The 25,457-nt window shown below is 57.9% G+C and overlaps 6 protein-coding genes across 6 annotated transcripts; 5 read left to right on the top strand and 1 right to left on the bottom strand.

Annotated features, from left to right (window-relative positions):
* Positions 1-592: 592 nt before the first annotated feature.
* Positions 593-1,074, bottom strand: SLS55_006780 (uncharacterized protein; the record flags this gene model as incomplete). Its single annotated transcript, XM_066778209.1, has 2 exons — positions 593-802; positions 1,066-1,074. 2 exons carry the CDS (start codon positions 1,072-1,074, stop codon positions 593-595), a joined length of 219 nt encoding a protein of 72 aa, XP_066632304.1.
* Positions 1,075-4,792: 3,718 nt separating this feature from the next.
* Positions 4,793-5,311, top strand: PTR2_3 (peptide transporter ptr2; the record flags this gene model as incomplete). The annotated part of the gene is made up of 2 exons (XM_066778208.1): positions 4,793-4,798; positions 4,823-5,311. The coding sequence occupies 2 exons, from the start codon at positions 4,793-4,795 to the stop codon at positions 5,309-5,311; spliced, it is 495 nt and encodes a 164-aa protein (XP_066632303.1).
* A 194-nt stretch (positions 5,312-5,505) lies between these two features.
* Positions 5,506-5,983, top strand: PTR2_2 (peptide transporter ptr2; the record flags this gene model as incomplete). The annotated part of the gene is made up of 3 exons (XM_066778207.1): positions 5,506-5,510; positions 5,616-5,623; positions 5,661-5,983. The coding sequence occupies 3 exons, from the start codon at positions 5,506-5,508 to the stop codon at positions 5,981-5,983; spliced, it is 336 nt and encodes a 111-aa protein (XP_066632302.1).
* An 11,111-nt stretch (positions 5,984-17,094) lies between these two features.
* Positions 17,095-17,532, top strand: SLS55_006777 (uncharacterized protein; the record flags this gene model as incomplete). The annotated part of the gene is made up of 2 exons (XM_066778206.1): positions 17,095-17,103; positions 17,176-17,532. The coding sequence occupies 2 exons, from the start codon at positions 17,095-17,097 to the stop codon at positions 17,530-17,532; spliced, it is 366 nt and encodes a 121-aa protein (XP_066632301.1).
* Positions 17,533-17,675: 143 nt separating this feature from the next.
* Positions 17,676-20,059, top strand: SLS55_006776 (uncharacterized protein; the record flags this gene model as incomplete). The annotated part of the gene is made up of 2 exons (XM_066778205.1): positions 17,676-17,683; positions 18,343-20,059. The coding sequence occupies 2 exons, from the start codon at positions 17,676-17,678 to the stop codon at positions 20,057-20,059; spliced, it is 1,725 nt and encodes a 574-aa protein (XP_066632300.1).
* A 1,401-nt stretch (positions 20,060-21,460) lies between these two features.
* SLS55_006775 (uncharacterized protein) lies at positions 21,461-22,182 on the top strand (the record flags this gene model as incomplete). Its single annotated transcript, XM_066778204.1, has 3 exons — positions 21,461-21,630; positions 21,681-21,786; positions 21,841-22,182. The coding sequence occupies 3 exons, from the start codon at positions 21,461-21,463 to the stop codon at positions 22,180-22,182; spliced, it is 618 nt and encodes a 205-aa protein (XP_066632299.1).
* Between the last annotated feature and the right edge of the window lie 3,275 nt (positions 22,183-25,457).

Below are 25,457 nucleotides of genomic sequence, written 5' to 3'. Positions count from 1 at the left end.
GCAACACTCCCCCAGCACCGTAGCTCAAGCATGTAGACATAAAGATCCGGAACATCGACATAAGACCTGACCGTTGCATTACGATCGAGGCACCTAAGCGCGGTAGGTGCTCCACATGTTGTTCATGCGGGTGATCTGGTCCTCGGTGAACTCCTCGTAGCAAGAGTCGTAGGTGTAGTCCATGTAGTTGTGGATGGGGTCGACACCGGCCTGGTTGGGGCACGAGTCACGGCCGACGGGGCAACCCGACGAGCTGCTGGCCTGCGCCGGCGTGTCGTCGATCTGGTCGCCCGAGCCAGTGCAGCCGCCCTGGAACGTGTGGTACAGGCCTGCGGGAACTGCGCATTAGATCGGGAAGATAAAGATAGACAGGTAGAGGTGCACGTACCGAACCAATGGCCGACTTCGTGGGTGGTCGTCTTGCCCTCGTTGTAGTTGGTGGCGCTGCCGCCGGGGACCGAGGCCGACAGGATGGAGCAGCCGTCGTAGTAGAAGTCGTTCGAGCCCGAGCTGACGTTGTCGGGGAAGTAGCAGTAGCTGCGGAGCGAAGTCAGCCTCAACGAGATGCCAAGATGGGAAGTGTAGAGGATCATTACCCGAGGTTGCCACCAATCTCCCTCTGGAAGTAGACGTTGAGGGTGCCGTAGTCACCCTTGCGGAGCTGCTTCTTCATGGCCAACTCGGCTCCGTCGTCAGCCCAGTTGGAGTTGATGGTCCTGGTGGTGCCGGCAAGAGTGAAGGAGATGCCCGAGGGGGCGAAGTTGTCGTTGAGAACGGCAATCTGCTCCTCGAGTTGCGCATCCTACAGATACCGTTATTCGCTGGCTCGCCAACCAATACGGAAGCACTTACCGAGACGTAGCCGTCCTCCTCGGATTCAGAGGCGGCGACGACGTGGAACCAGGTCGGGACGGAGATGGCAGCCTGGGCAAACTTGATGCCAGACTCCTTGACAGCCTTCTCCTGCGTGGCCATCTCGCCAGCCTTGGTGAGGAGCTCCTCGGACGGCTCGGGAGCACCGCAGCCGAAGGTATCCCGCTTGTGGATGCCGTGACCCAGAGCGACCGAGGCCATCAGGCCGGCGAGGAGAGACGTCTTAACAAACATGGCTGCGGAGAGAGAGAGAACTGAAGGTGTCTGGAGGCGGTGCTGGCTGGTGAGCTGCTGGTGGACGAGAGCTACAACGGACCGGGCGATGGTGATTTTATACCCTCATTCCGTCCGTTGTAGCACTGCAGCAGAGCCCGAGTAATGACCTTCCAGCCATGACAGGCAACCCAGGTGTCTGGAAAGCCTGGTCTTACTGCCTGCCTCATCCGCATAAGTCGGTTTTCTGGAAGCTGGAGGCCGCGCAGCCCGGCTCTCCGTTTGGACGAAACAAACAGCCCGGTGTCGCAGGTCGATAGGCCTAGTCCTTCCGCTTAATCTCTTCTGGAAAGAAGAGCTGCAGCGGGCCCCCGACTGGAACTGGGCTAGCGCCGCTGCAATGCGGTGCTTCTGGATGGTTGTACCTCTTTAGAGATTCGGGCCGATGCGCTGGAATAGGTTGCGGGCGATATAAAGAAATCACACGAGGCGCGTGTAACCAGTCGTCGGGCATGCGCATTAAGACGTACGCGCCAGGCATCCCGTCAGCAGACGGCCAATCAGCCACGCGCAGGCACGCGGGTACCTGAAGGAACCGGATGCTGGAGTGTGCAACTCGAGAGTTCGGGTGAGTTGAGCGGCGCGTGCGAGATGCAGGCTTAGGCTCCAGAGGCTGGCGTCAGGTCGTCCGGCGGCGTGATTGCTCAGAAGCAGATGATGTCTGCGCTGATCGCACTTGGCAGCTCCGGCTTCTAATCAGACGATGCAGACTAGGGTCGCAGATGCAGAGTCGGCGCTTGGCCGGGCTGGCTTGGCGGCACGGCGGAGTCGAGCGCTGAGTGGTGCGGCGCCGCGATTCAATCAGTTCAAGAGTGCTGCCAAGGGCCTTGGTCTCGTGGACTTTGCCAAAAGAGACGAGCAGGCGATAACCGCTCAGGAGATTCCGCTGTTTGCCAAGCATCGTGAGGGGCTTATCGGGCAGAGGCGTGCCAAGCGCTGCGAGGGGATACGGCGTTCCTGGATCGGGCTGGTGACAAGCACGCCAAGGGTGGAATTGCCATGCATGCTTAAAGGCCAAGGTATGGAGCTTGTATAACAGCAGTGTTTGCTCCCTGCGGCCTTCCGCTTCGGAACACACGACAATTAGGCCGGAGAGTTGACGACGTGGACACCATCCCGGCTGGTACTAGACTGCAATATAGAACTCGATAGAGGCCGCCCACCTCCGAGGAAGCTGGCGTGGAGCTGGCCGAAGCACGATAACGGCGGTGGAACTGGGAGGGGCCGTGGTCCTGGCGGACTGGGGAGCACTGCAGTATGCTTTCTCCGGGGCGTGCACAGAGAAAACTGCTCGCGGGTTGTCACGGCGGCAGTAACAGAGGCGAGCTGAGAGGGCGACGGCGGGTTATAAGTACGAGAGAGCCATCACGGTGTCGAATCACTCTGCATTGTGGCTAGGCGGCATGGCGATACGGGCGTCGGAGGCGGACGCTATCTCACTATCGTGATAGGCGGCGGCGATGGTGCGCTCGATCGGCAAATTGCAAGGTGCCGACGTGACTTGCATATATCCGCGGCTGGCCCACAGCCGTCGGCACGTTTTGGCTCGGGTGCCTGCGCATCCTTCAAGATCATGGCCTGGCGGAAGCCATGCGAGCAGTGCGACCGGCTCGCTACCGACCCCGCGACGACGACCCACGGCCCACGGCCCACGCACGACCCTCGTACCCGGCGACTGGGCTGGCGTCCGACCACCGACCGACGCACCGCGCGACCGAAAAATCAAAGGACACGGAAATCCCAGGACACTCAAGAGCAGCTCCGGCGCGGAACCAGTGGCGCGCAATGGCACGGGACAGTCGTCGTCGGCGGGCTCCGACAGCGCGGCGGCTTTTGGTGCACGGCAGTTGAGCGGATGAGCAACTCAGGTTGAGGTGAATAATAGCATACGAGCCCCCCACATGGCGCTTGGCTGTCGTGAGCGGCGTGCCCCCATCGCACCCGAGCTCTCAGGCATCGAACCACGGCCAGCCGGAATGCGTGTCGGTGAGGACGGCGGCCAGTTGTCACGGCGTCGGAAAAAAAGCGCTGCTGGGCGGGCGGAGGGGCGCACGAATTGATTCTGGACTGGTGCAGCGGGAAGCGGGCGGGTGTGCGAGCTCGAGTGTGCGAGGACGAAACAGAGTTCTGGGCCTAGCGCAGTCACGTGCTCGGCTGCTGGAGGCTGAATCGCGGCGCGACACAAGCTCTTGCCTCGCGGGCCGCCCGACGCCCCAAGCCCGCCATTTCCGTCACCTCTCAACGTCGCCGTCGCCTTCACCGAACCTCCCGCGGTGGCAATTTCCCGCCGCCCTTACGCCCGCAATGCCTGGAAAAACTCGAGAGATACACGGCCAGCCGGCCTTCCCGTTCTGCGCTCCATGGCCCGGCAGGATCGCAGCCTCTCGTATTGGCGCGCATTATGATTGCAGAGACACAGCAGCGTCGCAGGACGCTATCCCGCCGGGACTGTCACCTTCCTGATGCGGCTGGCGATCCAGCAATCCTGCGGCTCCGACACGCCGCCGCCTCACGTGCGAACAGCCGCGCCGACCAAGCAGCGTCAAGCAACCCCAAGCCCGCCCTGGGCGCCTCGGCCGCAGCGAGCGCTAGGACCGCCGGCTGTATGCTCCCCCGTCGCCTGCGCCTGCTGCAACAAGCATACCTCAGATAAGGGCGCGACAGGCTCTCTCCACACGGCCGGCGCCGATCGCTCGGGTGACGATTGGCAGACCGTCTCATATCGGCGTGCCACCCACACGCGCGACTGCCTTTTAAATCTGCCCGCCGCGCCTGTTGCACCGCGCCCAGCGACCCTACCTTTTCCCGCCCACACCGACACCGCAAACATGGCCACCGGCGACCACGGAGTCGTTGAAGCTTCCCAGCTGCACGATACGCTCGTCGCCAGCGAGAAAAAGGACGTCGACATTGCCGGCGGTCCGCTGCGCCCCAGCGTCAGTGCCACCGCTGGCCGCGCCGACAGCTACCATGCCGACGAGAAGGCCCCCATCGAGACGGCCGAGGGCGACGAGCCCACCGACCACGAGAAAGCCACGCTGCGCCACATTGGCGAGCGGCTGCCCGTCTCCGCCTTTCTGGTCGCCTTCGTCGAGCTGTGCGAGCGCTTCACCTACTACGGTAGCCACCCAATCTGCCCGCCAAGCAGCACTTCCGCTGACGTTTGACAGGCATGTCCGGCTTGTTCCAGAACTACATCCAGCGCCCGCTTGACGGCAGCCAGGGCCGCGGTGCTCTGGGCATGGGACACCAGGGTGCAACCGGTCTGACCACTTTCTTCCAGTTCTGGTGCTACGGTAAGCTTGGCTCAAACACCTTCCCAATCGGGCTCTCCCGCTGACCTCCGCAGTGACTCCCATCTTCGGCGCCATCGTTGCCGACCAGTACCTCGGAAAATACGTCGCCATTGTCATCTTCTGCGTCGTCTACATCATCGGATTGCTGATTCTGTTCCTGACTTCCCTGCCCATCGCCCTGCAGAATGGCGCCGGCCTGGGTGGCTTCATCGTCGCCGTCATCGGTGTGTACCCCGACCCGACCAGCCCGTGCAATTGCGCTAACCGTTTCCCCAGTCATTGGCATTGGCACCGGTGGTATCAAGTCCAACGTCGCGCCCTTGATCGCCGATCAGTACAAGCGCCGCACCATGGCCGTTTCCACCCTCTCCACCGGAGAGCGCGTCATTCTCGATCCGTCCGTCACCATCCAGCGCATCTATATGATCTTCTACCTCTGCATCAACCTCGGCAGTCTGTCGCTCCTCGCCACGCCGTACATGGAGAGGGACATCGGCTTCTGGTCCGCCTACCTGCTCTGCTTCTGCATGTTCTGCGCCGGTCTCGTCGTCCTCATTTTCGGCAAGAAGCTGTACGTCGTCCGCCCGCCCGAGGGTGGCGTCATCACCGACGCCTTCAAGTGCATGTGGATGATGGTGAAGAGCCGCAACATGGACGCCCCCAAGCCCTCGTGGCAGGAGCAGCACGGCAACAGCCAGGTCATGAAGTGGGACGACAAGTTCGTCGACGAGGTCAAGAGAGCTCTGGTTGCCTGCCAGGTCTTCTGCATCTACCCCATCTACTGGGTTGTGTACGGTCAATTCTCCGGCAACTTCGTCACTCAAGGTATTTCCCACCCACCAGTCCCTCCCCAATCGGCCATTCGCTGACAAGCCACCCTGCAGCTGGCCAAATGCAAGGACACGGCATTCCCAACGATCTCATGCAGAACTTCGACCCCATTGCCATCATCGTCTTCGTCCCCATCCTGGATCGTCTCGTCTACCCTTTGATGCGCAAGATGAAGATCGATTTCCCGCCCATCAACCGTATCACTCTCGGTTTCTGGGTTGCCTCCTTGGCCATGGCGTACGCTGCCATTGTTCAGCACCTGATCTATGCATCCGGTCCGTGCTACGACGCTCCTCTCTGCGACGCCTCGATCGATGCCTCCGGCTCTGCTCAGGGCAACAGAATCCACAGTAAGTCCCCAAAAAGCCGCTGCCAACCTTGAATCAGATATTGACGAACGCTTAGTTGCCATCCAAACGCCCGCCTACATGCTGATTGGTATCTCGGAGATTTTCGCCAGCGTCACGGGTCTCGAATACGCCTACACCAAGGCTCCTCCGAGCATGAAGAGTTTCGTGCAGAGCATGTACCTGCTGACCAACGCCTTCGGATCCGCCATCGGCGAGGCCCTCGTTTCGGTTGCGGTCGACCCCAAGATTCTCTGGATGTTCGTCGGTCTGTCCGTCTCTTCCTTCATCGCCGGCTGCCTCGTCTGGATCTTGTTCCATCACCTGAACAAGACCGAGGACGAGATGAATGCTTTGAGTTGAGGCGGGACTTTTCACTTTTATTACTACATACTTTTATGGACTGGGATGATTGGCATCAAAAAAACGAGAAATTACGTGTAATGTTTTGGATACGATAGATCTCGTCGAGTAGACTTCTCGTCGAATAGATTTCGACTGAATTGGATGAGATACCCTCAATGACGCCCTCCTTCATCCGCGCCCACCATGCATGATTCCCGCCAAACGAGTCACTGAGACCACTCGTGTCCATCAAGAAATCGTAGACGATCGAGGTCTTCCAGCGCCCGTCCGTCCCCTCGCATCCACGAACCCGACAACCTCCCGCGGGACATCATCCAACCGCCCGCTCCTACCGTTCACAATCTCTGACTCACGGCCGGCTGGCCAGCCACGACCTCCATCCCACCCTCTCTCTCGCCATGCGATCGATCCTCCAGGATCCAACGGAACGACAATAACCCACCTACCCACCATCGAACGTCGGCTCTTTATCTTCCAACGAACGCCACGCGCTTACTGATAACAAATCGGCGCCCCATCATTCGGCCAAGCAGCAGCTGCCCGATCCGCCCTACCACGCCTCGCGTATGATGCCGCAAACATGCAGCGAGTGGCACCGGGGGAGATAAGCAACGAAAAAATAAAAATAAAAAAAGGACGCCGCTCGGCTTGCTCCTGGCTGGAAGGAACGTGGGCGGGTCTGCCGACTGGGGTGGGTAGGTAGACGGTTGCCCGCCCGGGTGGAGAGGTGTGGGCTGTGCTGATGGTGCTTGGGGATCGAGTCGATTTGTTTGGCTTTTTTTCTTCTGCCGCGATGATGCGAATAGTGCGTTCGGATCGCGTCTTCTGCTTGTTGTGATTCGGTGCTGCTGCTGTTGCTGCACTTGCCTCGGTCACCGAGGATGTTCGGTTTGGCATTCTGGAAGACGGCGGTGCAAGTTCCGGTCCGGTGTAAGGAGGGAGAACCTGCGTTGGTGTTAACGATGTAGGTAGCCTCAACGGTGGGTGAGTGTTTCGATAATTTTGGGCCACGGTAGATGGCAAGAAAAAGAATTGAGCAGGTCCAAGTCTGCTTCACAGACGTATTATACCGTACTCATTAATATACCAAGTCCAGATGGTCATTCATTGTATTGCAATAAAGCAAAAAGGAGGACGTCCGCCTTAATGCACACGTCTCTGGGAGGCGGGTGTACTACCCCCCAACCCAGGATGATTTGACAGTTGCTAATTAAGTAGCCAACACGTGATAACGCAACACTCTGGAATCCTTGATGTTGAGTAATTACTGTGGCCGGAGCAGACAAATATACCCTATAATTCTAACGTTGAATGCCAGCCTCTATGACACATATGTACGTGGAGCTCTTCAGGTCCTTGTGCTGGTTGTATCGATCAGTCCTCCGGACAGACTAACCCGGTGAAAAGATGGGGGCAATGATCCGAGGGAAGATGTGTGCGTATTCTCCAACTGCCCGCGGAGGAGAAGAATGCACCAAGCCGAGGCCTGGGTTGCAAGGCACAAAGCACGAGCCAACACCAGCGCAAGTAGTCCCCGAGCCCCGGAACGGCAACGTCGGGGACCAGCCAAAAGGATTCGCCGCCGTCGACAATGACGCCAAAGGCACATCGGTTCGGTGCTAAGAACGAGACGTCGACGATGGTGAAGGCGGACCCAAGGCGTGGAAATATCGTGCTCTCAACGTCAATTGCTTTTGTTCCCGCACACTCATCTCGCTCACATACTCACACCTACCTCATCCATGTCGACCCACGGAGAGGCCGCTCCGAACACACCCTGCGATCGCGGAGCCCGCTTCCGCACCCCGACGCGCACCCCACTCACCCATCCCTATCGCTCGGCGTCCAATGCCGCACGTATATAGCCGCTCGCGACAGGGCTCCAACCTCCTCCCACAGCAGCAAAGTACACACCTCCACCCTCACACTATCTCGAGGTATCTCCAGCCAGCTTGCTCAAGATCCAGCGCGTCCAATTGCCCGATCCGGCACCGCGTGCCACCTCCCTCGCACCCGGCGAAACCCCGCACCGCCACCACCACCACCGCGACCGCGCCCATGTCCTTCTTCCGCGCCACATCGGCAGCCTTCACCCGAGCCCTCGACAACCGCGGCGCGTGCGGCCTACCTCGCTGCCGGCGCAAGAGCGGACGCCTCGCAGTCCCACAACGCGACTCCGGCTCGACGTTCAGCAGCAGCAGCAGCGGCGCAACGCGCGTATCAACCACCACCTCGATCAGCCGCAGCAGTAGCAGCGACAAAACCATCATGGCGGCGGAGGCGGACGCCAGGATCGAAGCCGTGTACACGGCGGAGAGCGTGGCGCGTAAGTTTCATCTCTCTCTCCCGGTTCCGTGCCGCGTCCGTGGCCTTCTCGACCGACGACCGACGGACGCTGTGGTGCATGCGCATCTCGCTGACGAACGGGCGCGCGCGGCAGCCATCGGACCGTACTCGCAAGCGATCAAAGCGAACGGGCTGGTGTTCCTGTCGGGGATGATGCCGGCGACGAGGGACGGCAGGCAGGTGGAGGAGGGCGGGGTGGCGGCGAAGACGCATCAGATGTGTCGGAACGCGAAGGCGGTGCTGGAGGCGGCGGGGTCGGGGTTGGAGAGGGCGGTGAAGGTGACGGTTTGTTTTTCCATTTTCTTTTTTTTTTTTTTTACCCCCGGTTCGTTGACGGTGGGGGTGGAGATGATGCGTGTTTTGCTGACGCGAGATGGCAGGTTTACTTTGCGAATCTGGACGACTTTGCGGAGATGAATGAGGTGTATGCCGAGTACTTCCCACATAAGCCGGCGAGGAGTGCGATTGAGGCGAGGAGGCTGCCGGCCGGGACGTCGATGGAGATGGATGTTATTGCGATTCAGTAGCAGGCTGGGATCCGCTCACGTAGCATTGAATTTAGTACGTGTTCGTGTACTAGCAGCTTATGTGCTGTTCAAGCCAGCGACCTTAGCGCCTTCAAAATCTCGGCTTTCACCTTCACCCACAGCGGTGACTTCTGCCAAATGATGTTAGTCTTCTAGCCAAACAAGTCTTTGCTTGCCGATCAAGCTCCAGATCGAAGCGCCATAGTATGCTCACGAGGATAAGCCGCATTTCATGGTAGGCGAGGCATGTTACAAATAATTAGGGATTCCCTGAAATGGTGTTTATTTAGACATTGAGTCGAACGCCACTCCCGTCGAGATCTTCTGTAGTGCACCTATTGTTGTCTGTAGCGATCTTACAAAAGTATTTACTTGTATTCTTCCCCTGGACGTAAGCCTCACTGCTGACGACAGGGCTCTCGGACTCCGGAGTTTAAAATAGCCGACGGGATCCGGTATGGTCTCCCCGGAACGTTTTGACAAAGCATATCCGAAGAAATAATTGTTACAATACACGTCTTCAAGTATATGTTCGATTACGTGCATAAAAGGTACAAAGTATCCATGCTAACTCCACCCCGCGCCATGGCTGTTTCCCAGTCGAATCTTCCATGCCTTCTCCATAACTCCTGTTCTCGTCTTCCATTCGCCTTTCAACCCCTTAATATAGCGGACCTCATATGGGTAAATCATCTCTGTTGTTTGCTTCCGGGGAAACCGCTGGTTAGACTCGAAATATAAGTTTTCAATGAGTAAGGTAAACTTACTTCCTGGAAGCCGGCCACTACGTATCAACTTCCAAAGGGCCCACAGCGCCAGCATGGATGCTGGGAAGTCGATGATAAGAGATATAAGCGAAACGACTGTTTGAACGTCGGGCGGCATTTGTACTATCGTGCGTGGACGGTGGAGTGATCGTGGTTGATTACGCGAAGGTAATTGAGTCTTGTGTGTTGAGTGCAAGGGCATTTTCGGTAATCCCAGTGTTGTTTAAATAAACTAAGAAGCGATGCGGATTCTGTAAATGTGGCCGATGCATTCGCACCATAACAAAATCCATTGAGGCTGGCGCGCGGATTTTGTAACTACCAATCGGGTGATCAGGCGCGGAAGTCGATGATGGGGCGACAACGGCTGCAGACTCCAGCTGCAGGCTGACGTGGAGAAGGACCGTAAAGCGCCACAGCCTCGCTCCCGCGGATTCTGTACAGACGCCAAGAGCTGGGCGTGAAATTAGATAGCAGCCGAATCAAAGCAATGCGTGTCTACGCAACTTTCTTGGAACTTCAGTTTACAGGCTGAACACTTCACTGTTGTCCGGCTAGCTTAATCACAGAGAATGCCGTTTTTGTGGGTGCTACAAGGCTCCAAGCAGGCTAACATGTGCATGGTGGCTTGCAGCACCCATGAGCATCCACGGCATGATGCGCGCGGATTCTGTACATAGAAATTGGAGCCGTGTGCGTCCTTGCATAGGGTGAAACAGTCTCCTCTGAGGCTATGCTGTCATCACCGCTCAGCTGCCACGCTGTAATCGACCAGGCCCCCGGTCATGCGCGCGGATTGTGTATGCCCCAATGAGAATTCTCACATGTTTCTAGGCCGCGCCACGGCTCTCATCCGGGCGTCATTGTGCGACCACCCCCCTGTTGTCCCTTTCCGAGTCGCTTTCTCTCCGTTGAAGGATAAAAGGGACGCGGAATCATCATATCAACCTGCATCAGGCGAACACTACTTCTTCCTCTTCTGGTGGCCCCGATCGACCCCAATTCTTTTCCCCACTTCCCCTTCATCCATGCGACCATCATGGCTGCTGGTTCGCTTGATTGGGAGCAACATAGGGAGGCTATGACAGCTCTCTACGTGGACGAAGGGAACACTTTGGAGAGGGTCATGGAAATCATGAAGGAGGCTCCGCATCACTTTTCTGCAACGTATGGTCAACGAAGCATGCCATATCGGATGCCGAAGACGGGCACTGACAAGACTTACAGGAAGAAGCAGTACGAGCGGCAATTCCAGAAGAAGTGGCGGCTCCGGAAAAATTTGACCAAACAAGACTGGAGGATCGTGCATTTCAAGGTTTCCAAGCGCCAAAGCCAAGGCAAAAAGAGCAATGTCTTCGTCGATGGCCGACTACTAAAAATGGAGAAGTTGGTGCATGAGGTATCGCGATATGGCCTCTCCAAGCCATCCAGTAGGTGATACTCCTCGCAGTACGAAAGGACCAAACTGATGCCATTCGCAACAAGTTTTCGAATGTGAACCAATCACACCTCCCGGACTACACATGCGTACTCCAACTCCGGCGAGTCCAGACATGCCTTCCATGGAGGAAACTCGAACGGTCCAATGCATAGGAGATCCAGGAAGTGTGGCCATGACGAGGAGCCGTGACTTCAAACCCTCCTGGGAGGCAACCATCGACATCGATATGACGGATCTCCCGTCTCAAACAAGAGGGCTTCCTTATCTTTCGCTTCTCAACTTTTGCGACTTCAACTTGAAAGGTGAGCTTGATTGCGACAAGATGGAATACAAAGATTGTGCTAACGGCTGTTGAAAAGCTCCGCACGATCAACTGGTCGTATTGGATCCAGCACGTCTTGCTTCCTTCGTTATACCTCCAGGTGGTATAACGGAGAGACGCCAACGCGGCCAAGTCATGGATGTTGTCAGACGCAACTCGCTCTTGCAAGCAATGATGCCGCCCGACGCCTCCACGGCGAATGCATTTGGCAGCATTGAGGAACCTGCTGCACAGTTTCTCAGGCACGCCATGTACCTGTTCTACAATAGCCTTGGAACTCCTGAGCTAGGAAAGTTCTTGGTGCAATTCTTTAACACCCCTGGAAACGGCAAAGTAATCGACGGACTCCTATCTTCCTCGAGCATCGCAACGGAAGCGTTTACAGAGAAGCTGTTCTTGCTTCTTCTCGATGAAGGCAATGACGCGTTGGCCGTGGCCCTCCTCAAGCAAGGCAAAGTCGCCCCTCATGCATTACATCTCACAGAGGCAGCGAGAACAGGATGCTTGGAAACTCTTCGGCGCTTGCTCGACGCGGGAATAGATCCGAACGCTCGCCCTGTCGCACGATATTTAATACCGCTGTTCGGCACCAATCACACCGCTTTAGAAGTTGCCGTCGTATCCAAACATCATAAGATTGCAAAAGAACTCGTTGCATGCGGAGCTGATCCCAATCAGCTCAGAAGGAAAGGAAACCCCAGAGAATGTGCTTTTGTTGATGCAATACAGTTTGGATATGCAGATCTTCTCAGATGTTTTGTTGGCTCCAGTTCATTTCAAAGCTTGAACGACAGCATCGATCCCAACCACAAAGCTTTGTGGCTCGTCATGGCTGCAGGAAGGGGTTATGTCGACATTGTTGATGCATTGCTCCCACTTGTTGATATCAACCATCACTTACCAGACGGCTATTCGGCTCTGGCGATGGCCGCGCGTGAAGGAAAGTACAATGTTGTATCCTTCCTTCTTGAATCGGGCGCTTCACCAAACCGATCCGGTTCAGCGGCTATGTACAACTTGGGACCCAGCCCACTTCAAGCCGCAATTGCGGCAATTCGTAGGCGCATGGTCGAAAAAGGGGATCTTGCTACAATACATCGTTTGCTCGAATCGGGCGCCGACCCAAATGAGCCTCCCCAGGACAAGGGAGGTTTTTGGGATATTTGGCGTGAATGGAGCCTGTGTTGGGAACGGAGCAGGACCGCACTCCAGGCTGCAGCCGAGTTGGGAGAAGAAGAGCTCTTTTTTCTCCTCCTGGACCATGGAGCAGACCTATACGCACCGGCTGCAAAGCATCACGGTTTGACTGCTCTGCAGGCTGCCCTAAGAAGCGGAAGTCAGGTCTTATGGGATTTTTTTTCCGACAAACCTCATCTTTTCAATACTCCCTCGACGCCCCATTCTGGAACGACAGCACTCATCGAGGCCATACGGTCTAGAAATATCCAAGCGGCTACACTCTTATTGAGTTACGGATTCGATGTCAATGACACTGGAACCGCAGAGCTCGGCTGTAGTGCTCTCTCGGAAGCAATTTTTAAGAAAGACATGGATCTGGTACAGCTTTTGTTGGATTTCGGAGCCGATATAAACCACCCTCAGGCCTACCGCGATGGTGGAACCGCACTTCAGGCTGCGCTATGGACCAACAATGCCGAGCTGGTTAAAAGCTTGATTGCGAAAGGAGCGGATGTATTCGATGAAAGAGCTCTGATGACTGCAGTTAGGGAAAGTGCTCTCGATTCTATTGCTACAATACTATCCAAAATCGTGCTTGAGGTTTCTCATGGCTCGACCCGGACAGTTGATGGGCAAAGGATCCTTGCACTCGCCATCCGCAAACGAAATGAGGGCGTTGTACTGAAGCTCGTAAACTCCGGAATCACCCCCAAGGAACCCGCTGTTATTCCGGACTGGGGAAAAGACCAAATTTGCGACGAGTGTCAAGACACATTTGGATCGTGCCGCTTGATGAACCACCTCAGTTTTGCTGAGGGTAATGCATCGGCACTCGGGACAGCAATCGAGTTGAGAAACAAAGGCATCATAGAGCTTCTGTTACAGAACGGTGCGGATGTGAAGTATCCGATGTTCATCTTTGAAGGCTATCTGACCCTCCCGTTAGCAGGTGCTGCTGCGATGGGCCGAACTGATATCGTGGAGATCTTGCTGGTTCACGGAGCAGATATCAATGCTCCTGCAGTGTGGGCCTTCGGGAGAACGGCCTTACAAGCTGCCACGGAATGCGGGGATTTGGCCATGGTTCAGTTGTTGCTTGAAAGGGGAGCTGATCTCAACGCACCGCCAGCACGACTTGGAGGTGCGACCGCTCTCCAACTGGCATCAATGATGGGCTATCTTGGTATCTCTCAGATGTTCCTCGACCGCGGAGCCGACCCAAATGCACCCGCCGCGGAGAGGAAAGGAAGAACCGCATTGGAAGCTGCTGCTGAACACGGGCGTCTTGACATGTTGCAGTTGCTTCTCGATGCCGGTGCTTTCATTGGCGTCCCGGAGACCCCATCTTCCCAACGGGTATTCCGTCTTGCATCCCGATCTGCTCATATGGCAACAGTGAAGCTTCTTAAGTCACACTTGAACAAGACATGGAAGGCTGAAGAACTTGATGGAAGCTCCGGGGCTGGAAGCTCCGAAGCGGTGGAGACCTGGCAGATATGTCCTTTTTGTTCTTGGGTGTATCCTTCTGCAACAGCTGATGGGCACTGCTGTCACGAACAATGCGAGGATGATGATTAGGCCGAGGACAAGGACGAACCGGCGGGAAATGGGGAGTTGCAGGAGGATGATGATGGCGATGATGATGACTGAGACGCTGAACTTGATGAAGGTGAAGACAAAGAAATAGGTTCGGAAGAGATCGACTGAGATCAAATTGCAATGAAGAGCAATAGGGTTGTGACGCAAGGAATGATTTGTCATTCTCATCAGTGTAAGAAAATGTCAGGTTCACATTCGAAATCTCTCCTCTGTGGAAATAGCATGCCTTCTTAATTCACGTGTAAAAAATCACGCCCATAATCATTTACAGGTGTGAATTTCTCGCTCTGGTAGACTATTTGCTAAAGAACACGATCCTCTCCTGTTCAGTCGGCCAAGAATACCACCAGCGAGACCTTGCCAAAGGGCTATCTTTCGGAGAGCGGCTTCTATTCCAAGCATCGAGCACCCTTGAAATCGAGAAGAGCTCACCAGCCCACCACACCCACCGATCGCAGCGGCTCTTCGCGCCCAGCTTAGTTGCTGCAAGACACGCCCCTGGGGGCACAGATCCAGTTCTCGCAGCTTCTGTGACAGCCATCATTCACGCACGAGTTGCAGCACTCCTACAGTGCGTGTACATGTCAGCGGCCGACACAGCATTCACGAAAGACAGAGGGATGGGGATGGCCTTACGTCGCATAATTCCTGGGCGGTCTGCGCCAGGCCCATGGCGGAGAGGGCGAGGAGGAGGAAGCCGAGAGAGAAACGCATGTTTGCTTGGAGGTGGGGGAGATGGATGGCGGGTCGAGATTCGATGATGGATTGTCGTTGTTGGTTGGTGAGGCAGAAGGGGATTGGGGCTTCTTATATACGTGAGACAGTCGGAGCTTGCGTACATGCACAAAGGTCGTGTCGAACACTTGGCAGGTCGGACAGGTGCCGAATACGACTCGGGTGAGTATCAGCACATCCGGATCAGAGGGCCGGGATAGATTGTTTTGTCAGGTGCTTAGTGCGGGCGCATCGGCCGTTTTGCCTGCGCTGGCGGGAGGTCATGCAAGAGGAGTCTTTCCGCGGCAAACATGTAGACGACACCTGCGCTTTGGGGCCTGGCCGAGAAACTGCCGCCGCGAAGGATATATCAGGCCCGGAGCGATGGTAGTCTGAGACGCGCTAGTTGCAGTGCATCCCGGGGATCGCAGCGGTGGTTAAATTCATTCCGGCAGCGTGGCGGATCACCTCTCTGTTCTTCCTCTTCTGTGCGCTGTACACGACGGTAGCCAGCGGGTGAGATGGTGACAGGGTACTTTACAGACCCACTTTGCTCGTACGTTTTGCAGCTCCAGACTGTGACACTGAGGAAAAGAGACAGACCTCTGATACGCATAGGCTTATCCTGGCCGCTCATGCGGCGAGCGCCGTAGTGTGCAGCCGTGTCTCGAAACAGTACTTGGCAAATGAGATTGCGAGGCCTCCATCCTCGACATTTTCACCTTCCATATGTGCGGCGAATGCCGATCGCGAGTCCACGTTGAGATGCTACAGCCAAGAGGCTTCGTCCCTCGCCACTAACCGACAGCGATACAAGTCAACCCACTGCGATCTCGAAAGACATCCAAACGATGCCTATTGCCTTCGCTCCATGCGAGGCGGAGCTCTCATCTCGGTTCCATGATTTCCGAACTCATGGTCGAAACATGCGCTCGTTCGATATGACTCGGATGTTGCTGACAACGTGTGATGCGGACATTTTCCGCAGCACTGTTGAACACCCGATGACATCAAAGCTTCTTGGAAACTGGGATTTGTGCGCCTTTTGGGCTGTAGCGGGCGGCTAGAGGCAACCCCTTTTCCGGCGGGCTGTTTGTCCTTTTCTTATACCAGAACGGGGGATGCGGTCCGACGGCGGAATGAAGCCGTTGTGTTTCGTCGAACACCATGGCTACTCGAGGGCTCCGCAGAAGACGGTTCCTAGTAAAGAAGCTTTACTGTCTATTATAATCTACACATAGCTATACTACTAAAGATACAGGTAAGTGACCACAAAAAAGGTTCGCGTTAAGAATAACGTCAAACTTGAGTAAAGGCAAGCTACCATATGGTCCAATTTGCTAACAGACACCTACTTCACACGCTTGCCCTACGTCCAAGAGAAAACACCCAACTACCAAACAAACCGAACATCATGACGGTCGTTTTAAGAATATCGGAAGCGATGACGCGAGTGCACGTGCCCACGCCGGGACGGGACACCGTCCCGATGCGGCCTCGGCCTGTCTTCCGACATATCTTATCGAGACATGCATATATAAAACCACATGGACGACGTGCTGAAGGTGCCGTATCACCGGGCTAAAAAGACCATTGTTGACATAGAGGAAGAAAAGATGACATCTGGCCTCATACCAGGCATCCGGCTTGCCATGCGGAGCACATGGCTCATAATCTCGTCGGCGCGAGTCTCAAAGCAACCACAACCCAGACCAAAGCCTACAAGTCCTAACCAACACCACCAGCAAGACCAGATTCTCCCACCTCAATCCCACGAGACGGTTTCCCGGCTCCATATGATCCCCAGCCCCTCTCGCCCGCACCACGGCATCCAAAACCGCCGCCTCCACCGCAGTATCACGCTATTGCACTCACTTTAGTAAGGAGGCCAAGCAGTCGAAATAAAGCCGACGGCTCGCTCGGCAGCTGGGCTTTGTCGAGGGTTTTCTGGATCTTGGACACAATAAATGGTAGGTGTTTCTTGCGTTCGTGGATGTTTGCGGTGGGGTATTTGCTCTAGTGGTGGCTGTGGCGGCGCTAAAGGTGATCCAGCTCACAGCTTCACTTGGAACGTACTAGCCTCGGATGGGTTCCGCGCGGATGACGAAGACGACTTTGGTCAATTGTTCTGCGTGCTTTGTCGCTCGCTTTCAAGAAAGTAGCACAGGACTCTGGAACAACGACCATCATCATGAGCTTTCCGATCATCCTGTATGATTACGGTGGGCCAACACACTCACAAGCCAGCCGAGACTTGTACTGAGAGATGGACAGACTTCTCGCCCTTTTCGCAGAGGATGCGGTCCCTGCTGCATCTCTCCGATGTCAAGTTCCAGCGCGTGGACCAGCCGGTGGTGCTCCCGCGCCCGGATTTGCAGGTGCTGGGCATAACGCACCGGCGCATCCCGGTGCTGGCCATGGGCAAAGACGTTTACTGCGACACGGCAGCCATGGTCAATGTCGTGCAGCGCAAGTTCCACAAGGTCAAGGCCGGGGCTGCCGACAAGGCCTTCGAAGCGTTCGCGACGAACTTCTTCGAGCAGGTGATTCCCGCGGTGCCGCCAAAGTTCTCGAACCCGTCTTTCAGGAGAGACCGGGAGACGATATTCCGTAAGTGTCGCCTGTCTCGGTTCGAGTCTTTCTCTGATTAGCGTAGCGGTCCTGGGCCGGCCTGACCTTGAGTCGCTGCGGCCAAGTGCGCTGGGCGGAGTCGCGTCTCTGCTGGCGGTGATTGAAAACGAGTTCCTCGGCCACGGCGGGAAGTATCTCGGCGGAGAGCAGCCGTCGGTGGCAGATGTATACGTGGCGCCGCTTGTGCGGTGGGCATTGCAGTCAATTGGGCTGGGTGACGAGCCGGGCATGAGCAAGGAGGATTTTCCGAGAGTGCATTCCTGGCAAGTAATCAAGCTCAGGACTCACCCCCAGCACTTCTAACGCATCGTCTCCAGGGTGGCGAGCTTGCCGGCGGTGCAGCCAGAAACGATTTCTGCGGAGGAGGCCGAGATGCTGATTCTGCAGTCGGATTACTCGGAGGAGAAGGCAGAAGTCGCACCGACAGACCCGCTCGGCATTGCAGCGGGCGAGGACGTGTCGGTGGAGAGTGCCGACTCAACGCCTGGCTCTCATCCGCAGCTGGGCAGACTGGTCGGGGTGACGCGCGACGAGACGGTCGTTGGGCTGGAGAACGGCATCAGGCTGCACTTTCCGCGGGCGGGATACATCGTCAAGAAGGCGTAGGTAGTGAATTAAATGGAAGGAGCGGGTTACGTCAGGGCTCGCTGTCACCTTCCCTGATTCGTGGCTGACTCGCTTGGCCGGCCCGGCGCCGTCCTCGCACGCGCCTCGCCCGCTGTCCTTCGTCCCTCCACCTCTCATCATTCCGCCCGCGCGTATCTTGTCTAACCATCGCACCGGACCCTGTGCTTTGTGATTGGGGCGCGGTGACCCCGGTCGACCCTCAGGAGGCGGATGCCGTCCAAAACCGCGCGCACCCCCAAGAAACGCACCAAGACCTTCACCGGCTGCTGGACCTGCCGCTCGCGCGGCCTCAAGTGCGATGGCGCCAAACCCGGCTGTGACCGCTGCCACCGCTCCAAGCGCGAGTGCGAGGGCTATGGCATCCGCCTACACTGGGTGGATCCCGACGAGACGGGCCCGCCGCAGCGCATGCAGATGAGGCGCCTGTTCGACGACAAGGCCCGCCAGAATCCCACCTACCCGGACGCCTTCCTCGACGAGACGCTGGAGAGCCTGGACTCGCTGGACGGCCCCTGCGAGGTCCACGTCCAGCCCTTTGGCGTCTTCTCCGTCGACGACGCCTGCTCCGACGTCGACTCTGCCTCGGTCTCTTCCCCGGCCAGCCTCAGCAGCTACGACAGCAGCCTCGTGCTCTTCTCGCCCGCCGCCTCCCCGCCCGATGCCTCGTCGCCGTTTCCAGAGTCGATGGGAATGCGGCTGGTGACGCAGCTGCAGCCCTACCTGGTGTCCGCCTCTGCCGAAGAGCGCCTCCTCTTCGACCACTGGTCATCCACCCTGAGCGGCATCTTCCTGCCCACCCCCCGCCCGGACAACCCCTTCCGCAACGTCTTCATCCCGCTGGCCCTGGGCGCCGGCGACCTGACCGTCGCCCATCCCGGCCACGCCGCCCTCCTGCACGGCATGTACGCCATCTCAGCCTTCCACATGGGCGAGACGGACGCGTCCCGGAAGCAAGAGCTCTCGCTCGTAGCCATCAAGCACTACAAGACCAGCCTGGCCCACCTGCGCCGGTGCGTGGCCGAGACGGGCGACCAGCCCGAAGCCGTCTTCGCCACCATCATCACCATGGCGTCCATCTACCTCGTCATCGGCAGCTCGTCCAACTGGCGCGTCCACGTCAAGGGCGCCCGCGACTGGCTCGCCTCGCAGAATGTCTCGTTCCGCAAGGGCTCCTTCGCCCCAGTCCTGTACCAGCTGTTCCGCTGCCTGGACGTCGTCGGCCACTGGCACAACAACGACGACTCGCGCCTCAGCATCTGCGACGACGACGACGGCGAGCTCGGCAATGTTCCCGGAACCGTCAGCGAACTGCCCGACGAGGACGACGACTACACGTCGCCGGACAACTACTGCCTGGACCGCTACTTCGGGCTGCCCAAGCCCATCTTCAACGCGCTGCAGAGCATGCACCACTTCCGGCGGTCGCCGACGCCGCCCTCGGCCGGCGAGGTGGACGCGGTCGAGGCCGAGATCGAGCAGGTGCAAGGCATGGTGGCGGCGCTGCGGCCGTCGGACGGCGTCAACGAGCGGCTGCTGGTGCACCACTACATGGTCTTCTACTACGCCTGCCGCATCAACCTGGCGCGCGAGTTCCGCGGGCTGCCGCCGGCCGACGTGCAGCACCTGGTGGAGGCGGGACTGCTGCACCTGGAGCTGACGTACAGCATCGAGCGCACCGTGGGCGTGTGCGGCATCAGCTGGCCGCTGTTCGTCGTCGCGTGCGAGGCCGAGGGCGCCGAGCTGCGCGAGAGGGCGTTTCGCATGTTCGCCAAGGGCTGGCAGATGGGCATCGGCAGCATCAAGAAGGCGTCCAAGGTCGTCGAGAGGGTGTGGGAGGAGCGGGACCGCACCGGCAATTGGGACCCTGCCGAACGACAGCGCATCATGAAGAGTATGGGCATGGATTTGCTGTTGGCTTGAAGAAGGGAGTGGTGACTTACCAAGTCGACCCAGTGCGTGCAACGGATGATTTGCAGCTTGAACGGATTGATTCCGCGGCGTCCAAGCAACTTTGGACGCTTCCAGTGTCGCTTGAGATTCATGTCGTTGCTCCGGGATCGGTCCTTAATACATAAGCCGTACGATTAGCTCGCCACTGCAGCAACCAAGGTCACGCAACGGTCTGGTCTGGCAAAGGCTTTAGGCGGAACCAAGGTCCGGACGCTGCTTGGGTTCAAACGCCTCCAATCACGCCTTACAGTAGTGGATGGCGCATGTCGAATCTACATCCTCTCGGCGGCCTGCTGATACTTTATGGACGCCATGCGTCTTTAGCAGACGAAAGAAATAAAATAATCTTCCAGCTCTTACGTCATGCTCTTACGCCTCCTCCGCCCCAATAAGGCTGAGCGGTGCCTGACTACCCGGCCGTACCTGACAGCTTCAGCCCCACCGGATGAGCTGGCGGCCTTGACTGGCAGTTCCCGCTGCACTTCGCAATCTGCAACACCCTTGGAATGGAAATCATAGACGCACGGCATTTTCCGCCCCCTCCATGTCCAGCTTCCGTTCATGAGCGTCTTGCGAGGTTACCATGCCTATCTTGCGCCTCGAATGTTTCCGCTCGCGTGGCCATTCAATCTCATGCGTCGGGGTGTTTCATGCCTTTAGACTCCGACCAGATCCTGTTTGCACCTGATGCGAGTCAGTTGAGTGATTACGGAAGGTCAAATGCTGCAAGGTGATTGGCCACACGGCAGCTATAAGCAACTGCGGTCAAATTCCGCTCGACTTTCTACTCGGGTTGATTACCAACTCGGCCGCCCACATGAATCGCCAGGGCCGACAGGTATAATCAGAGCCTCGCATCGGCCAGGCCACGGAGCTTCCCTCCCGGAGTCCCGCGCAACGTCGCCCCGTTTCTCCGCGAGATGGATTGTTTGGGGTAACTTGGACGCAGGAACGGACCACGTCGTCGGGCATTTCGCGGCAACACCATGGTTAGACCACCGTCTTGCACGTTCCCCCCATGGTCGAACGTCTGGCAGCCGCCCGCCATGCCCGTTAGCGGATAGCCTCGTGGTCTGTCCTCTGCGCCATCCCAACGGCGCAACCACCAGCCCTTAACGGCCCAAGCTCGACAACCCCGGTCCAGCCGTGCCGGCTGCGTGGTGCAAGCTCGTATCTGCTCCTGGAACTACTGCGCCTTCCCTTCTAGTCAGGCCGTTCATTGCTCTCTGGCGCACGATCATGACGCGACTCGAAGGCTTAGAAATGCACCGGCGCGATGCGTGCCTGAACAGCCGCCAGAAAGTATAAATGCAGACCGACGTCCCCCTGGTGCTTATCTTGCGCACATCAACCTAAAAAGTCAGCGACACGATGGTTTCCGGAAGCTTGGTTTCTTGCCTCTTGGCATCCGCTGCCCTGTCCTCCGCCTTCGACCCTCAGTTGGGCTTCAACAACTACGTCGGCGTTGAGAATCGCACCCTGGATGAGATCTACCAGGCTGCGCTGAAGGAGGGCGGCACCCTCACCGTCTGGCATGGCGGGTAAGACACGGATCTCCTGATTGGCAAGCCATGTACTGACTCGTCGACAGCGATGAGAAGACGCAGCAGGACGGCCTCAAGGAGGCTTTCGAGGCCAAGTTCCCCGGCATGACCCTGAACATCACCGTGGATCTGTCCAAGTACCACGACGTCAACGTGAGTCCATTGCGCTGTCTACGAACCATCACCCCCTGACGATTCGCGCCGCAGCTCGACCGCCAACTCGCCACGGACAGCCTGTACGTCGACAGCATCATCCTCCAGACGCTGCACGACTACCCGCGCTGGAAGTCCCAAGGCGCGCTGCTGCCGTACAAACCGCTCGGCTGGGACCAGGTGCACGACGCGTACAAGGACCCGCAGGGCTACTACTCGGGCATCGGCATCTTCGGCTGGTCCAACGTGTGGAACAGCCTCTACGTCTCCGAGGGGCCCAAGGAGTACACCGACTACCTCAAGCCCGAGTTCAAGAACAAACTCGTGCTGACCTACCCCAACGACGACGTGAGTTTTTGTACATCTTCTCCCCGCTTCTTCCTCGTAGCAACATGACCACCGCCACCAACCAACCAAAACCTTCTCTTCTTCTTCGAGCCCCCCCACACACACACACAAACTAACACAACCTCCCCCGCCCCAGGACGCCGTCCTCTACGCCTTCGACCTCATCCTCCGCCAACAAGGCCTCGCCTGGTTCGACGCGCTCCTCGCCCAAAACCCGCGCTGGGTGCGCGGCACCGCGACCCCCGCAACCCTCGTCGGCACCTCCAACGGGTCCTACACCGCGACCTTCACCACGGCCCTCGGCCTCTCCCCTCCCCCGCCCTACAACATCTCCTTCCCGTCCACCAGCGGCGCCTTCGTCACCTGGCCGCAAACCGGCGCCATCCTGCGCGACGCGCCGCACCCGGAGAGCGCGAAGCTGCTGCACTCGTTTTTGTTGACGAAGGAAAGGCAGGAGGCGGGGGGCGGGTGGAGCGTAAGGAGGGATGTCGTGCCCGAGGGCTGGGCCGATGCGTTGGAGATGAATGGGACGGATCCGACGGAGTTTGCGAGGTGGATGGCGGATCGGAGCGCGGTGGAGCGGTTGAGGTTTTTCTTTGAGGAGAGGATTGGGACGGCGGTGGGGGAGAGCCCGTTGGAGGATGGTTTGTGAGACTGGGGGGGGGGGGGGGGATGAGGGGCTGCTTGGTGGGTGAGGATGGGTGGGGCGGGTGTGTGCTTTGCGTGTTTGAGATTGGGGGGAGGGGGTTTTTCTGATTGTGTATATGCAGTTTCTTCCGTGTCATGTATAGATGATGTTCTGTGCTGATTTTATCTCTTGCGGTTGTCTCGCCCGCCGGGACAGCGGACTGAGCTCTTGGACCGGACGTCCCATCTGCAACACTTGCAGCTCGCAGGGCGACCAAATTCTCAGACCTGGCCATCTCTCGTCTTCTCATCCGAAACCTGAACCGTAATCGCTTCCGCCACCTGCCTGGCATTCTCCTGCAGCTTCTCCGTCGCCTCCTCGCCATCGAGTATGAAGGGACACGCATTGCGTTCGGATGGGGATAGGCCTGGTGCGACAAAAGCTGTGCATCGGCTCTCACCTTCTATCAAGTCCGATCTTTGATATAGTAGTAGAGATAAGTGCCCCGCGCAACACCATGCTCGTCCACACGCGTCCTAACGCCAGCAATGCAGCGCCTGACAGGGAGACGCGCTCGGAAAACCGCACACTTCCCCGCAATTGCCGATGCGGCCAAGTTCGGACAGGTCAACATATCTCTGGTTTTACGACGGCCTTCTTGGCCGGTTATGCAGGCGCCGGTTAAGTGGCGCAGCGGCGCAAAGATGGGGTAGTCGCTCTCCCCGCGCCGGAGCTGCTCGTTTGGGTTAGCCGAGTCTCCCAATCAGAACCCCCTTGGCCAATGCTGGTACAGCTCCGCTTGCGAGATATGCCGAGCATTGCTGCGCGGAACATGCTACTTGCACAGCGACTTCTTGAAGAGACGAGACTGGCCGTGTACAAGAGGGCGGGAGAGGACGAGGCCAATCCGACGCTGTGAGACATCCACCATGCATTTGCTTTTTACCCTGGCCATCGTTTCCGCTTCGACTCTGGGCGTAGCTGCCGGAGCCCCATTACAGCACAATGAAACCCTTTCAGCTGGTAATTGCGATTCACCCACATGTCCATCTCCGTTTGCTCACTATCATGGACCGCACCAGCCGCCCAAGACTTGTTCGACTATTCAATGGCCGTGCAGGACCTGAGATACGACTCCTACTACGACTTTATCTGGTACTCGGACAATGGCCCTTGGTCTGTTAGGTTCACTGCGTGGTACACCGTCGGCCTTTTGAAGCGGAACCAAGGCGATGATGTGGTTCATGCGAAAGCAGCTCTGAGAAACATGTACGTGTTGGAAGTTTTGATTCGACTTTGAATGGTCACGTCGAGATCAGACTGGCCTGTCAGTATACAGAGCAGTTTGATTCGGCCTGGTATGGCACATTCAAGCTTAGTCCCAATGGTCAGTTCATCACTGTCATGGTGTCTCAGACGCTCACTGCTGCACAGAGCCTGACCCCACCCCCGACTCGGATTTGTATCCGCCTCAGATATACGTGACTAACGCTGCGCCCGACGTGGACTTCTTCGGCTGACAGATCTCTTAGACAACCTACGACCCCAACTGGAGGTATTGTCCCTTTCCAAACTAAAGCCAGGCACTGAAGCTCACCTCGCACAGGGAGTTCATCGGAACCACGCTTGTCCAAGCCGTGGAAGAGTTTGAGCACCTACTCGGGAACGACTTAGTCTCGGAGATCGAGACGGCACTAACCCACGCAGCAATCGGCAGCATGCGGCGCAACGGAACCTACCCGGAGGACGACAACCTCACGCTGGGATATTCCAACCCAGCGTACATGCGAGCTGTCATGGTGTCGTGGATCGGGCACCGTCTTCACAACTCCACCTTCACCGACTACGCCAACCAGCAAGGCCAGCTGCTCCTGGCCCTCTTCACCTGGAACGACTCCAACACGCCGGGCGAGTACAACGCGCCGACATACTACGGCCTGGACATCTGGGCGCTCTCCGCCGCCATCAAATACACACCCGCAACCTCCACCATAAAGCAAACCGCCGAATACGTCCTCCCGGCGCTCTGGACCGACATCGCCGCCCACTACAACCCCCACCTCAAAAACCTGGTCGGCCGTGAGTCCCCCACCTCCCACCTCCCCACAACACCACCGACTGACCCACACCACAGCCTACGACCGCGCCTACACCCGCGACACGACAGCCCACTCGTCCATCCTCAACCTCTGCCTCTGCTCCATCTACGGCCACGCCGCCCACGGGCCGCAGCAGCCCAAAGGCGACGCTTCCCTCCTCTACGACGTCGCGCAAGGCGCGCAGATCGCCCTCGTCGCCGCCGTACGTCGCGCGGTCCCGAATCCCGGGGTCCTCGACGGCTGGCTCGCGCAGACGACCGTCCCGCCGCGCACGATCAAGGACGACCTGTCGACGACGACCGACTCCGTGCGGACGGCGACGACGTGGGTCAGCGCGCCGTTGATGATCGGCGCGGAGAGTGTGGCGTGGACGAGAGCGTGGGTGGGGCCAGGGGCGGGGCATTCGTGCCCGCGGTCGTGCACTGGCCGTCCGTCGCGTTTTTCACTCTGTATCCGACGGCGGGCGCGGTGCGGGCGGTGGCGGGGGAGGGCGTGAAGTATCCGGACAGCACGCAGGAAGGCGCGGGGGTGTTAACGTTTGCGCTGTTGGGGGTGCCTCCGCCGGGTTGGTTGGTGGCGGGGAGGCGGGTGGTGGA

Source organism: Diplodia seriata (genome assembly GCF_021436955.1).
Source record: "Diplodia seriata strain FDS-637 chromosome Unknown scaffold_6, whole genome shotgun sequence".
NCBI classification, from domain to species: domain Eukaryota; kingdom Fungi; phylum Ascomycota; class Dothideomycetes; order Botryosphaeriales; family Botryosphaeriaceae; genus Diplodia; species Diplodia seriata.
This window is presented reverse-complemented; position numbering and strand designations above follow the sequence as displayed.